The 15768-nt window shown below is 35.2% G+C and overlaps 1 protein-coding gene across 3 annotated transcripts in view; it reads left to right on the top strand.

Moving 5' to 3' along the window:
- Nucleotides 1-15768, top strand: part of USP34 (ubiquitin specific peptidase 34) — a 231836-nt gene that overhangs the window by 207128 nt on the left and 8940 nt on the right. For 2 of the 3 annotated variants that reach the window (XM_082672022.1, XM_082672021.1), the window contains exons 68-75: nucleotides 1883-2517; nucleotides 4438-4595; nucleotides 6065-6143; nucleotides 7725-7851; nucleotides 8481-8588; nucleotides 9881-9985; nucleotides 10101-10225; nucleotides 11230-11353. In XM_082672022.1, coding sequence (XP_082528148.1) covers nucleotides 1883-2517; nucleotides 4438-4595; nucleotides 6065-6143; nucleotides 7725-7851; nucleotides 8481-8588; nucleotides 9881-9985; nucleotides 10101-10225; nucleotides 11230-11353 — 1461 coding nt within the window. The remainder of the gene's footprint in view (nucleotides 1-1882; nucleotides 2518-4437; nucleotides 4596-6064; nucleotides 6144-7724; nucleotides 7852-8480; nucleotides 8589-9880; nucleotides 9986-10100; nucleotides 10226-11229; nucleotides 11354-15768) is intronic. The other variant, XM_082672023.1, reaches the window with a different exon arrangement.

The raw sequence follows: 15768 nt of genomic DNA, 5'->3' as shown, positions 1-15768 counted from the left end.
AAAGAAAATGGTGACACAATAGGTGTCTTAAAATAGTTGAGTTGCCATATAGAAATGGACGATTTGTTCTAAGTTCTCTAGACCCAGGAATTTTTAAGTTACAGCAAGGCAGTTTTTAGAAAGATGGTCTGTTCTTCTACATTGACTTCCCTGTTTGTTCTCAAAGATAAAAATAATTTAAAAGTCGTGGGGTTTTTTCCCCTAGCAGAACTTACTTTTTATTTAAAAGCAAATAGTTTTTATAGAAATAAGTAGATGGTTAGGTATGTGATAAAGCAAAACAAAATGTTAATTGTAGAATTTATGTGGTAGGTCCATGGGTCATTATTTAGTAGAATGTTTTCAACCTTTCAGTGTTCAAAATTTTTTCAAAATAAAATGTTGGGGTAAAAGTATTTAACTTAAACTGAATAATTTTCTCAATTGCAGTTTTATACAAATTTGATCAAGATGACACCTAAATGCCAAGTTTTTATATTTGAAACACATACCAAACTGAGCCTAACTGAAAACAGGCTAATCAGAGCAATATATAGGTGATGAAATATGTAGAAATGGAGTATTGTGCAAAAATAAAGTTTAATTTGACATCCATAAAAGAGATTACAATTAATTTTAGAAACCCTAACTGTATTTGCTTTGGTAGTATGATGGAAGTTATCAAATTATAGGTAGAATAGTGGGAGACAGAATTAGTAGGTGTATTGAAAAGGGTTATACTAAGGCATTAGATGCCTTGAGTAGGCTCTGTAATGAATGTTGTTAGGACGATTAACTCATGAGTCTGACAATCAAGGTTTGAATTCCAGCTCTGCCACTTGCTGTGGAAAATGGGGTAGTCATACTGTTTTAAGTCTGAGTAAAAGTGGAGATAATAAAACTAATACCAACTACATAAAGAATGTGTTAAATTTAAGCATTTGACAAATGTTAGCAGTTCTTGTTGTTGTTTGTATGTTACCATTATCATCGTCATCATCATCATCATCATCGTTTCTCGAAGTCAAGTCTGGGCTCCCCCTTTATCTGTGTGACCTTGGTCTTTGCTTCTCTAAGATTCAGATTTTCCAGTGTATCATCACCTACCTCCAGGATGATTGTGAGGGATTAAATGAGATAATATTTGCAACGTACCTAGCTTAGTGCCTTGCTAATAGTAACTCCTTTTACAGATGGTTTCAACTAATGAGTCATTATCCTCTCAGAATTATACCATAGGCTTAATAACATTTTCCAGGTATGTTGAAGGAAGGGATTCTTTCTCTGCATGCAAGGTTAGCCTAGAAGACTTTCAGAGATTTTCCAAAGTTAATGTTCTATAATTGGCATATATGTATATAATCTTTATAATACAAAAGGCTTTTAGATAGATCTTATTCTATCTTTATAATGTAAGTTTACCATTATCTACAAAATAATACTGAATTATTTTGTAATAATTGATAAAGAAGAGGAAAACTAAGACCCTAAATTAATGATTTGATATGTCAGACAGCGTTATGTAGGTCTTCTGGCTCCAAATGCTGTGTTCTTCCTGTTAAACCATATTATTCCCTGAGAAGAAATAAAATGATAAAACAAATGGGAAAATTCTACGTCTTGGGAAAGCTAAACAAAAGAGGTTTAAAACTTTCTGTTTATGCGATTGTTGTCACCACTTAAAAAATAGCAGTGACAAAATGGAAGGCGTCTGTTTTTGTCATTCCTTGGGATTTCTCTGGTACCAGTGGTAGAGCAGAAAGATATTAAAAGAGATGTTCATGTCCCTTAATTTTTATTCATTTTAATTTTTAAAGGGAAGAGTGACTTTGTGTTTAATGACTGCTCTTCAGTCTATTTTATATCTTGTAAGCATCTGACAGTTTTGTTTTACATTTTATAGCTGCAGCTTATCTTCTGGTGTCCCTTATACCAAGCAATTCATTCCGCCAGATGTTCCGGTCAACAAGGTCTTTGCACATCCCAACCCGTGACCTTCCACTCAGTCCAGACACAACAGTAGTCCTACATCAGGTCTACAACGTGCTCCTTGGTTTGCTCTCAAGAGCCAAACTTTATGTTGATGCTGCTGTTCATGGCACTACAAAGCTAGTGCCCTATTTTAGCTTTATGACTTACTGTTTAATTTCCAAAACTGAGAAGCTGATGTTTTCCACATATTTCATGGATTTGTGGAACCTTTTCCAGCCTAAACTTTCTGAGCCAGCAATAGCTACAAATCACAATAAACAGGCTTTGCTTTCATTTTGGTACAATGTGTGTGCTGACTGTCCAGAGAATATCCGCCTTATTGTTCAGAACCCAGTGGTAACCAAGAACATTGCCTTCAATTACATCCTTGCTGACCATGATGATCAGGATGTGGTGCTTTTTAACCGCGGGATGCTGCCTGCCTACTACGGCATTCTGAGGCTCTGCTGTGAACAGTCTCCTGCATTTACACGACAACTGGCTTCTCACCAGAACATTCAGTGGGCCTTTAAGAATCTTACACCACATGCCAGCCAATACCCTGGAGTAAGTAAAATGATAACTCTTGTATCTGTATCCTCAAATTGATTGGAAATACCTGTTTTTCCCATTGTGGGATGTAGCGACAAAATATGGGAGTACAGTCTGACTTTAACTGTTCTTTCTTAAAGACTTAAGGTTTGTTTGTTTTCTTGAATACATGTATAAAATGTTATAAAATTGGTAAGTGTGTGGATAATTTTTCTTAGGTTGATACTGAAATTTTATCTCTAATGGAACTTACTTATGTTAATTTGTGGTTTTGTTAATGAGTCTTTCATATATACCTAATGAAAAAGTTCAGCTTTGTGGTACAGTTTTAAGGAAGTGAGTATTTACTGTTTAGATATTATCAACATATACATGCTATGCTAAGCTGTAAGCTAGACAATATTTTATCTTAGCTGTAGTATTCCCTAGGGTTTTTTTATTTGTTCACACTACGTTGAAGTGAATGAAATGGCTAAGAGGTGGGCCTATCAGAGTACAAATATATACCATCTAAATCTGATCCCTTTTTCTCTGCAGACTATAGGTTTTATTTGAAATTTTCCCCTCTCCATGTTAGGCTGTCATTCCTGGATATTTCTTTTCATTGTTGCCTCTTACTCTTTGTTGTAAACTCAAGCTTACACCAAGAGGGTATACATCTGGGAAGGGGGTTGGAAGCAGAGTGCAGAACGCTTTTTCAAGCTGTTGTCAACCCAGAGGCTAAAAGCTGCTAATAAGAAAAATTTTTTGCTTACTTTAAGGGGAGTATAGGAGAAGGAACTTTTTCAAGCCATTCAACATTTACTTAAGAGCTCAGTCAAATGACTACAATAAAGGGTATTTTAAGTATTGGTATCCTTGAATTGTGTGCTACACTTCTTTTTCCTGTTGAAGGACATTATGTCCTTTAGACATAATGTAGTGAATTGTTATTTCTCACCCAGAAAGAATAACCTTATTTCCTGTTAAGAAAGTTAGAATGCCTATAATAAAGGAAAGAAAGTGAGTATATTAAGTACCAAAAGAGGTTCAAAGCCAAGGTTATAAGAATACGGAAGGAGAATGAGAGTCTGCCGAACTTAGAAGGAGTTAGGACAGAATTTATTAAGATTCAGTGGATTTTTCTCTATCGCATTCACATAAATAATCTCCGATTTAGTTACTAAACATGATGTCTGTAAGTTAAATATACCTTTGATGAGTGCTGGGTGAGTTAGAATATTTATCCCCTAATGTTGTTAGGCATCAATGAAATGTAACATCTTTATTTTAGAACTTATCAGTTAGAGATTTTTTGTGAAAATGGTGCTTAAATCAATTTTTGCCATGAAAAATATGAAGGTTGGGGGTTTCAGGTCTTTGATAAGTATGTATTAGAAGAACAGCCCTTTCCTAACATGCCCATGAGTAAATGAGTTTATAAAACCACAGCTAGTGATTTTACTAGAATATTAGATCCCACATTTCATCCATCTTGAGCTGGATCATCTATCAGTCTAGAAAGATCATTCCAGATGTTGGCACAAAGGGTTTTCTCAAAGCAGTATTAATTCAGGTGTAATTGAGGGGTGTAAAATCTTTGTGACAGAGTAATAATTTCTCATTTACTATAGAAAAGGGGGGCAAAGGATGGGCATACCATCTCTGGATATATTTGACATTATAAAGCTAGTAATTTAAACAGTTTTAAGACTAAAGTTGAATAAGTTGAATTTACTTGTAGTTTTTAATCTGGAAATTCTGTTTTAAGATTATTTTCTTTTAGTGAATAATATATTGCATTTTAAAAATAGAATCCACTGCTAATTTTATAATTATTCTTGGATGGTACTGCAATCTAACTTAATTTGTGTAATTTTAAGAACTGGCTAATGAGCATAACACTTAGAAATGAGAAGAAGATAGATCATCATAATGCTTATTTGCCCTTTTCAGGCAGTAGAAGAACTATTTAACCTGATGCAGCTGTTCATAGCTCAGAGGCCAGATATGAGAGAAGAAGAATTGGAAGATATTAAACAGTTTAAGAAAACAACCATAAGTTGTTACTTACGTTGCTTAGACGGCCGCTCCTGCTGGACTACTTTAATAAGGTAAAGAGATATTTTCTGGTGTTTTTTGTTTGTTTTGTTTTTACAAGTGAAGGGATGGGGACCATCATCTCGACATTTAAAGAGGAATAATTTAAATTATTTATAACTGAAATTTTACCACTTCTTTAACGTTATTGGGAAAGCATTTAAACCTTTAGACACCTTGGAGGAATTTATATTTTGAGAGTTAATTAGCTACTTTTAATAGTTTTTATTTTGATTTGGTTTTGGATTATCTATGTGTGTTTTATCAGAATCATAGAATTTTAGGGTTGGAAGGAACCTTAATGTACCATCTTCCACCTAAAGCTTAAATCCTCCTCTCTGTGGCAATTCATTCTAACTTATGCTTGGACAGTTTAGTCCTAGAGGTCTCCAGAAATAGCTTACTCCATCTTTGGATAAGTTTCATTGTTAATATGTTTCTCATTTTAGTTAGCCCAGATCGATCTATCTTTTTTAACTATAGGAATTTGCCAAAATACCAAAATATCTTTACAGTTAATTGTTCAGAGCTACAGAAGTTATTGAATGACTATAAAGGAACTGCTACAAATTACACTTAATTTCCTGTAGAAATTAAGTCTAGGTTAATTTCTGTATATTAAATCTAAGACTTGGGGCTGATGTCTTTTATTAGGCCCACATTTTTTGGCAATGCTTTCTTTTTTTTTTTTTTTGCGGTACGCGGGCCTCTCACTGTTGTGGCCTCTCCTGTTGCGGAGCACAGGCTCCAGACGCGCAGGCTCAACGGCCATGGCTCATGGGCCCAGCCGCTCCACGGCACATGGGATCTTCCCAGACCAGGGCACGAACCCGTGTCCCCTGCATCGGCAGGCGGACTCTCAACCACTGCGCCACCAGGGAAGCCCCTGATTATTTTTTTTAAAAATGAAGAAAACATCTCATTAAAGTAGAAGGATTTCCAGTTGTACTATATAATAGCAGTTTCCAGTACCTAATAATGAAATAAAGTCGATTAACAGGAGTAACGCAGCTACTTTTGGATGATTATTATATAGATTATTTTCAAGGCCAACATATGTTTTGGGTTTTTTTTCCCCCCTCCTGTTGTTCTTCCCAGTTACTAGCTGATGAGTGCTTCAATAATACCAAGTGTATTTTATTGTTATCTGGAACTTAACATACTGTAGAAGATAAACCCATTATAAAAAGAAACATTGTTTCTACTGAAACTTTAAAAATATTCCTGTCAGCACCTCTCTTCCACCATTGTGGATAATTAAGAGTTGACTAGTGTAATACTAGTAGACATAACTTTTCTCTAAGTTGCACTGAGGGTTTCTTATTTAATATTATCTTTTATTATATTACTAAGGACTAGATGTAGCTGTCTCTTTTTGTAGGTAAGAAAGTAGAGAACCTAAATGACAATTTACTTCTATTTTTTTTATCACCTAAGTGTTCTGTTCAGATTCAGAGTTCTCAAACTGGTCTCTGTTTTCTAGTGCCTTCAGAATACTATTAGAATCTGATGAAGACAGACTTCTTGTTGTATTTAATCGAGGGTTGATCTTGATGACTGAGGTAAATACTTTATTGCGTTTTACTGTAGATTTATTTCAATTTAATGTTCTCACCCAAACTTCTTGTTTTGTGGATATTTAAAGTTTATTGTAAACTGTTTTACAGGTGTCTGGATTTTAAATATGCAGATCAGTAAATGCTAATTTACATTCCAAGAAGAATTAGGTCACAGTTTTTGGGTGCTGTTTTCTTTTTCCATAGTAATTACATACTTTTCCCCTCAGTTTGTATTTAGAACACTTGAAATAGACTAGTTTTATAAATTCATTTGTAAGACTGGAAATGGATGAGTCTGTAGGATTTAATTGAGGACACACATAATTTCTCAAGAGTGTGTTTATTTGACCCAGTTCCTCATCAGAGGAAGCTAGTGAGATTGTTACAGCTGGTTACAATCAGCTGTTAATTTTTCCCATGATTATTGAACATCCACAACTGTGAGATGATGTTAAGTCCACAGAGGTGCATAGTACCCTTTAGTCTGATAATGGAGGTAAGATGAAAGTATATGCCAAGGGCACCATGAAAATTAAGAGGTAGGATAGTTTTTTCAGTTAATGGTATTATAGAATAGGAATACAATATGTGAAACTGCACTTTGAAGAATTTGGACTTGCAGAGATAAGCGGGAAAACATTTAGATAAATGACGTAATCAGCACAAAGGCAAGAAGGTATTGGTTGTATTCAACAAATACCAAATATTTCTGTTTGGCTAAAACGAAAGTATGTGAAGAGGAGTAGTGAGAATTTCATTCTTTCATTCAACAGATGTTTGAATGTCTACTCTGTGCCAGGCGTTGTGCTAGGCACTGGGGATACAGCAGTGAACAAGACAGACATGGTTCCTGTCTTCACAGCTCACAGGTTAAATGCCACACATGTACATTGTTCAGATTATGTACTGCCACAGATTCTAGGTTATGAATTTTCAGCTGTGAATTGCGAATAGTACATAGGCTATGGGGGACTGATTTGAGAGGATTAGAAAGAAGGTGTATTGGTGTAAAATGAAATAGGAAAAAACTAAGGATTTCATTAAGCTAGTACTGTTAAAGGAATCAAAAGATTTAACAAGCCAATATGATTAAAGGAATTCCTACCTTTTGGAGTTCTTTTACCTCTTTCAGACCTACTATTTTGAGTATGACTGACAGCTATTTCACCACTGTCTTTCATAGAAACCCTGGAAGGTTAGTTAAAGCAGTCACCTATTCTCCCCAGTCTTCCTGTTGCTGCTGCTTTGTAATCTCTAAAGCTTGCAGTCTTAGAGATATGTACTTAGAGCAAACAGTAGCCCCCCCCAAAAAAAATCAGATTAAGTAAATTATTCCTTCAAAGTAAAATGTAAACACAAAATATCACAGTGTCAACTGTGAAAGTGAGGACTATTTTGTATTTTAAAAGAGCTGAATGGGAGCATTTGACTTGTAGATAGAAAGCAGATACATTTGCTTTTGCAGATATGCACACACATAGTCTTAGTCTGAAAACATCTGTCATAGAGGATGAGCAGTACCATTTTGTGGCTCAATAAAGTAAAAGTGAAATGAAATTTTTCATTTTTTTAAATCACTTGTAGTCTTTCAACACACTGCATATGATGTATCATGAAGCCACAGCTTGCCACGTGACTGGAGACTTGGTAGAACTTCTGTCAATATTCCTTTCAGTTTTGAAGTCTACTCGCCCATATCTTCAGAGAAAAGGTTTGATTAATCCTACTTCTTATTTTTGTTAGTTTAACAATTAAAGAGAATCCACATGCTTCAGAGAATTTGTCTTCTTCTCTAATTTATGTACGGAAAACGGGGCTGATGTTAGCTAACCGTTAGGAAAATGTTTATCATGACCTCCTGATATAAAACTGGAATGATCTTGTCTATTTTCTCTATCTCTGCCTGAGAAATAGGCAAGCATGCTATAAGTGTCAAGATTTAGGAGATTGGAAAATATTTCTAAACACAGTAACAACATGAGTATTTGTGAAGTTCCTCTGGCTGGAAACTTACATGGCTTAGGTTAAATCATTTATTTTCAAGAGAAATAACTATAAAACAAACATCTCTGTGTCCCTGTAAAGTAGTGTGAACTTTGAAATGCATATAAATTCCTAGAAAATGGGGCATATCATCACTTAAAATATGTGCTTTTAAGAAATACAGCAGGTTTAACAATAGTAGCCATCTCATGAAAATAATCACTTAGCTTTCACCAAAGATGTTTATGTAATTAATTTGGATTTCTTAGTGTAAGCATTCTGTAGTTTACAACAGAAAATAATTGTGAGGAAGTTTGATCTCAAATGGCATATTTACATATGCTTTTGTGTTTGCAGATGTGAAACAAGCATTAATCCAGTGGCAGGAGCGCATTGAATTTGCCCATAAACTGTTAACTCTTCTTAATTCCTATAGCCCTCCAGAACTTAGAAATGCCTGTATAGGTAAGTTACTTGGAAAATATAGCTGTGTAAAAACCTAGTGGAAGAACATTTTTGTGGGATTGTGTGTGTATATGTAAGATGTAATGTTAGTTCTGTAGGGTTTGGAAGACATTTGTACTTCTTATGTGTGACTTACACTGGCCAGCAGATCCTAAGAAAATCGAGTTCTGTTTCTTAACATATCAATAATTAACTATGTCATTATAGGCAGGTCACTTTATATATGGGCTTGCTGACCTAAGGTTATCTCTAGATCTCTTACAGCTCTGAAATCTTCTGATCCTATTTAAACAAGGTAGAATCATGCAGATGTTTACAGATTAGAACTGACATTGTAAAGAGTGGGGGTGATTATTTCCCTGTGAGTTCTTTTGCCTGAAGATACTTCCTAGTAGCTCTTCTTAGACTCCTGAGTATTTTATATTTTTACTAATTGCATATTTATAATGATAATTTGTGTCTGTTAAAGGACCCCCTTGTTTTAAATTCATATTGAATTTTTTACTGCCTTAGAAGCCATTTAAATAATCTTTAGAGACTATAGCTACTTATTTACAATTTCTCAAAATGACATGTATAACTGTCATGTAGAAGCAGTCAGTTTTGGCAGGTGTTGGCCTGATGTTCTGTAGAATTACAGGCCTACACTTCTCCATTAAGAGGGGAAGGGTGCAGGACTTCCGTGGCAGTCCAGTGGTTAAGACTCTGCACTTCCACTGCAGGGGGCACGGGTTCAATCCCTGGTCAGGGAACTAAGATCCCACAGGCTGTGCAGCGTGGCCAAAAAAGAAAAAGGAGGGATGCATAGCAGTAACCTCTAATTGCCAGAAACTCCGCCAGTAGCCTGTCATGATGAGCTTTACTCCTATGTAATTACAGGATGAGAATCAGTCCAGCTAGCATCATGAAACATTAAAAGTAGATTAAGAATTCTCAGATCCAAAGAATTTTGAACCTTAGATTTATAAGCTGCTTTGGTTGATTTTATGAAGATACATAATCAGTATGCATTAAATATTTCCCTCAGTGTACTTCTCCATGATGCTTCTCTTAATAGTTTTAAACTTTGGTTTCTAAATGATGCCCGATTGTTGTTTAGTAACTCTGCTGATCCGGATTTGATTAAGCATCAGACAGAATTTCTCCCAGAGTTAAGTGCTAAAACAGTTTTAGACTCTAAAACTTTTTAGCTGCCACACTGCAATCAGTCACCCCAGTAGGATTTGTGAGTTTGAAAGTAGCAGGTAACATACTCCAGTTTTTTAATACCCAAATTGTGTTTTTATTTTCAGATGTCCTCAAGGAACTTGTGCTTTTGAGTCCCCATGACTTTCTTCATACTCTGGTTCCATTTCTACAACACAACCATTGTACTTACCATCACAGTAATATACCAAGTATGTATTCATCTAGCACGGTGGTGAACATGGTTGGCATTTAATCTTTCTGCACACTGAAACATGGAGATTTATTTTTTCAATTTATTCTTATTGTACACTTTTAATGTCTTAGTGTCTCTTGGACCTTATTTCCCTTGTCGAGAAAATACCAAGCTAATAGGAGGGAAAAGCAATATTCGGCCTCCGCGCCCTGAACTCAATATGTGCCTCTTGCCCACAATGGTGGAAACCAGTAAGGTATGTTGGGATGCCAGGAAAACCATGTTTTTCTAGTACACAGTAATTTGAAATTCCCCTCTGGCAGTTATGAGTATATTAGACTTAAATGATCATTTTGTGGATCCTAAGAAGATTAGACTCATTTGGACTTTTTCCTGCTCTGAAATGTTGGTTGAATATTTGCAAAATCAACAATAAGCACAAGTAGTAAGTTTTTTTCCCCCTCAAAAAATATCCTAACAGACTCATTAGTATTTGTCACTAGGCTAAATTATAAATGGGTCATATATCTAAATCTGAAAGGTCAAGTTAGGTACTTACTATTGTTTATATTTCGCCATATAATCAATGACTTCTTTTACTGCCCTCTAATTATAATCCTTTGACCTAAGCCTAATTATCACTGACTGATAGATTTATCATCATTTATAGCCTAGTTCTTGTTCTCTAATACTTAACTCTAAAATAATGCTAATTCTAAATTATAGAGAGAAGGTACATTGACACAGGATAATTTATCTCAGTTCCAACACTTTTCTAAACAATTTTTCCACTTTTTCCTCACCCCACTTTATTCACATTCTCCCTTGCCCGCTGTCTTTAGATCTTAACTACATTTAAGAAGTTCTTATAAGATAAAATATTTAAAATAATTAACACTGTAGTAACCATTACAGAAATTATTTGGACTCTATTTCAAAAATCAAATTTAATTCACTCTTCTTGATGATATGTCTATAGAGCTCAAGTGTCACATTTTAAAATCCTACAGTAATTTTACTTTATTAAAGTATATAGAAATAAGGGGTAATTTTAATTGAAGGCATTTGCACACTGAAAATAAACTTGTGGCAATTAAGATCTTAATAACATTAACAGAAACTTGGAATTTAAAACTAGGTTCTTATAGAATTTAAATATTTAATCAGCTTTTTAGTTAAACTTATTACGTTTGCACAAAATATGCTCTTTAATTTATTATACAATTTAAGTGCAACCATTTTATCATCTTTAACCTTCAGGGCAAAGATGACGTTTATGATCGTATGCTGCTAGACTACTTCTTTTCTTATCATCAATTCATCCATCTATTATGCCGAGTTGCAATCAACTGTGAAAAATTTACTGAAACATTAGTTAAGCTGAGTAAGTATAAAAGATGAGCAGTAAATTCCACTGAATTATTTTAAGCCCGTAGCCATTCAGGAAGGGGAGGAAAAAAATGAGCCAATCCTTTTTTTTCTTTTTTAAAGTGAATGTTTAAAAATATTAATTATTCTCGGGAACATTTTTATGTTTATTAAGAAAACACCAACTTACTGGTTTCCATTGAATAGTTCTTCCCAGAGTTTCAGCTGGCTAATAAAGGAGTGTGGAGTAGGGCTGATACTTTTGTACATAGAAGCCCAAGTCCTCCTCCATCTGCCCAGCAGAATTTAAAAACAAAAACCAAAAACTGCTCTGCTTAGGGAGGCAGGCTTAGAGATGGACTTCCCCAGCCCTGATCTGAGGGTAAGATGAGATCAGTAGTGCCAGCTGGCAACACCGGGAGCAAGCCGAGTGGACTTGCCAGGGTGAAGCAGAAGTGCATATATGAGTAAATTAGGAGGTAAGTCTCATAAAATAGAGGGGTGAGTGAGAAGGGAAACTTGAAAAGGAAGATATGAGAAATAGAAAAAATAATCAGTGAATTATGAAGGGGGGGAAACCTTGAATTATTTTTATGTAATATTGTCTCTCTGAGGATGTGCCTGAGATCTCTTAGAGGACTGTTCCCTTTGGGTGACTTTTTCCAGCTGATAAGTCTTTAGAAGATAAGTAGCCCTCCAGGTGTCCCTTATCTCAGGACCTCCAGAGTTCTCAGGCTCTGTGTGCCCTGTGAATCTGATGTCGTTAGGGATGGCCCAGGATCCTCTCCAGTGTACTGTAGGTTTGTTTCAGAGCATGGGAAGTGAAATACTCATGGAACCACCACCCAGGTCAAGAAATAACAATATTACCGTATCCTAGAAGTTCCCCCTTGTGCTCCTTCTCAATCACAACCCCTTCCTTCCTGTGGAAAAGGTTTTGGTCCACTATAGATAGGGCGAAAGATGCGAAAATACCTTAGGTTTTGTTATCCAAGAAGAATGAAGTGGTAACAACTGTCAGGGATAATTCCTCTTCAGAAAAACCATCTTATTGGTAAGTGTTTAGAGTGTCTTCAGATTTGAAAGGGTGTTCCTTCCACCAGTTTTCATTAGCTAGTTTTATATATATGTGGCTGAAGATTGGGGGGTGGGCGGGTGAGGATATATTCGGATCGGCCATTTCATGATTATATAATTGGGTCGTGGCACTTGGTAAAAAGCTAAAACCTGGCAGTGGCAATGATCAAGTGTGGGGAAATATCCAGGAGATCTAGTAACACAGCCTTGCTCCCAGATAAGAAGGAAGACTTATAAACATGCTGACCTTAAGAAAAGTTCTTAGTAATCGTGTTAATATGATTTATACCAAAAGTTACGTGAGGAGCTATTTTATCTACTTGAACAGCTCTGACCAAATAATGAATGTTCTACCCTGTGTGGGACTGTCTTCCTCATCAACACAAATACCTAGTTTTGGGGAAATTAAACATGGGGAGGAGAAGGAAGAGGGAAAGAAAGGAAACACACTTAGCCATCCATATTAGCTGAATCAACTTCCATAATATTTTATGCTCTCATCACTTATACTCAGGAAGCACAGTTGTCCTGGCTTGTGGTGTTTGGTTCTCTACATAAGCACTATTCTTTAGAACTTTCTACCAGGATGGAAATATTCTCCAGCTGCATCACCATCCACAGTGTGATAGCCACTGGCCACATGTGAGTGTTGAGAGCTTGAAATGTGATTAAGGAAGTGAATTTTTTATTTTAACCAAATTAATTTTAAATAGCCAGATGTGGCTGGTGGCTACTGTATTGCGTAGGACAGCTCTAGATATAAACCAAAACCTTAAAAAATTGAGCAGGAAAAAAATTTTTTCATGGTTATATCTTAGTTAATGTAGAAAATTGGACATTGTTTTAGATATGAAGTAAAACAGAGACCTAAAAGCAGTGCTTATGCTTCTTACAAATGGAAGAATTATGTCCCAGTGTTTGAAAGTAACTCCCTCTTCTAGCTGAAATGACTGTTTACAAGGAGAGGCCACTAGGAAAGAGCTTGAGAAAGCAAAGCCCACATTAACGACTGTGATGGGAAGCAGAGAGTTGATAGGGAGTTTTAATTTGTATAGTTTCTTCAAGAAATTATATTTGGCAACAAGAGAGGGAAGGGTAAGCTTAAACTGGTTATGTCCTTAATCATTTGAGTCTTAAGGCTAGGTGGTCCAAGGGCCAGAATATCATGACTGTAGGTAGAAGTGTCTCAAGACCTGTATTGGATTGCAAGTCATTCCAGATTTGATGAAGTCTTTATGGTAATTCTTACATGGGTAACTGAGTAGATTTTAAGATTTGTTAGGGGGATAAAAAGGAATTACACAATAATTGTAGATTAGAATTACAGGGGATAGAGTTGCAGGTCCTAAATAGTAAACAAAGGGAGCGTTGAAGTGCTCTTGAAGTGAGGACAGTCAGGCATAGGGTTAGGGGAGACAGAGAAAAAGTGGGAAGAGAATTCAGGGAATGTGAACAAAGCTGCTGACTGCCATGTGAAATACTAGTGTGTCTGAGACCGCAGTATTTTGATATTTAAAAAGAGCCAATTTTTAGCCAGAAAAATTCTGCAAAAGAAGAATAGTGCCAGGTTACTGGCACTATTGATTTCCAGAATACTTACTAAAGATAACAGTAAATTTTAAAAAAATCTTTTGGTATTTAATACATAGTTCACAATTCAAAGCAATATCAAAAAGGTGTATACATCACCGTTTCACTCACAGACATGCCCACCATCAATTTTATTCATTTTTTTGCATAAAAACAGCAAGTATTGGTTTATTTTCTCCCTTTCTTATGTAAATGTCCTCCATATTCTCGGAGGACCAACTGTGGATTGAAATTTCCACTACAGTCATTGTATTACCATTTTATATAAGGATATTCAGCATCAGGGGCTCCTGGAAACCAATCCCCCATGAATACCCAGGGAATGACTGTAAATCTAATGATTAAAACCACACGATGCAGATATGGAAGCACATAAGTAGAACAGTGGAAAAACAGCCCCAGAACAAACATAAGGATACACAAGGATTTGATAGAAAACAAAGGTGACATATCAGAGTAGTGGAAAATGGGTAATATTGAGACAATTGGCTAGCTGTCTGGGAAAGGAAAGGCAAGAGTAATATCTTCTTTGCTCCTTAGACCAAAATACATCCTAGGAGGATTAAATATTTAATTGTGAAAAATAAAATCCTAGAAGTATTAAAGAAAAAACATAGGATCATATGGATACCACCTTGAGATTTGATGGACTGTGTTAAGCAGGACACGAAACCCAGAAACAATAAAATAAATTGAAATTTTTGACTACATAAAAATTGGAAGTACTACATGTTGAAAATGCCATAAATTGAATTAAAATACAAACAGCTAATGGGGAAAATATTTGCATTCTTAACAGATAAATGGCTAGTAGTGCCAATGTACAGAGAGTTTTTAGGATTCAGCAAGATGGTAAAGAACATTAAAAAAAGCAAAGGACACGAAGAAGGCAGTATACATACAAGCGCACACACACACACAAAATAAATGTTTGGTAACCATATGAGAAGTTGCCAATCCTTACTAATAAAGAAAGCAAACAACAATTATTTCTCTTTTTTCCCCCCCCACCCCCAACTATGAGATGAAGTTTAGATGATATGCATACTTACACAGTTTGGGGAAAGAGGAGATCTTATAATGGGGTCAATTTGGAGAGGCAGTTTAGATTGTTCGTGCCCTTTGCCCCAGCAGTACCAGATCTAGGAATCCACCCTAAGTCTACTCATAAAAGTGTACAATAACATACATAGGATGTTTATTTTCAATTGGTTTGTATTGGGTAAAACTGGAAATAACTGAAATGTCTATCATTTGTATTATATAGTCTTTAAAATAAAAAGATAGGAATTGACCTTGTTTCACATGAAAAAAGCAAATTGGAAAACATACAGAATATGACCACATTCTTATAAACAAGGGGGAAAAAATCAGTACATGTAAAAAAAAATGGAGGATTATAATCTTAACTGTATAAGGATAAAATTATGGAATGCTTTTATTTTCTAGGTTAAATATTTAGAAGATTTAAATTATTTGTAATGTTCATGCATTGGTTTTATATTTGAGGAAAAAAATTTTTTTCAAAACATAGAAAATTGGTACTGCAAAGCCTAATCGTACCAAATTTTTTAGGTACCATAGTTCACGTGCAGATTAACAAGATGTCCAAGTAAAATTAAACTCAATAACAAATCCCTAGATTTCATTATTTTTGATTTTTAGGGACAAAACAAGAATATCACCTTTACTGTTTGACATTAGTTTTTCTTTTGTTTTTTGGGTTTTTTTTTATTTTTTGACATTAGTTTTTGAAAGTTTTCT

This window comes from Grampus griseus (assembly GCF_964374135.1).
Source record: "Grampus griseus genome assembly, chromosome: 15".
NCBI lineage: Eukaryota > Metazoa > Chordata > Mammalia > Artiodactyla > Delphinidae > Grampus > Grampus griseus.
Note: the sequence above shows the minus strand (reverse complement) of the source record. Positions and strands in the feature narration are given on the sequence as shown.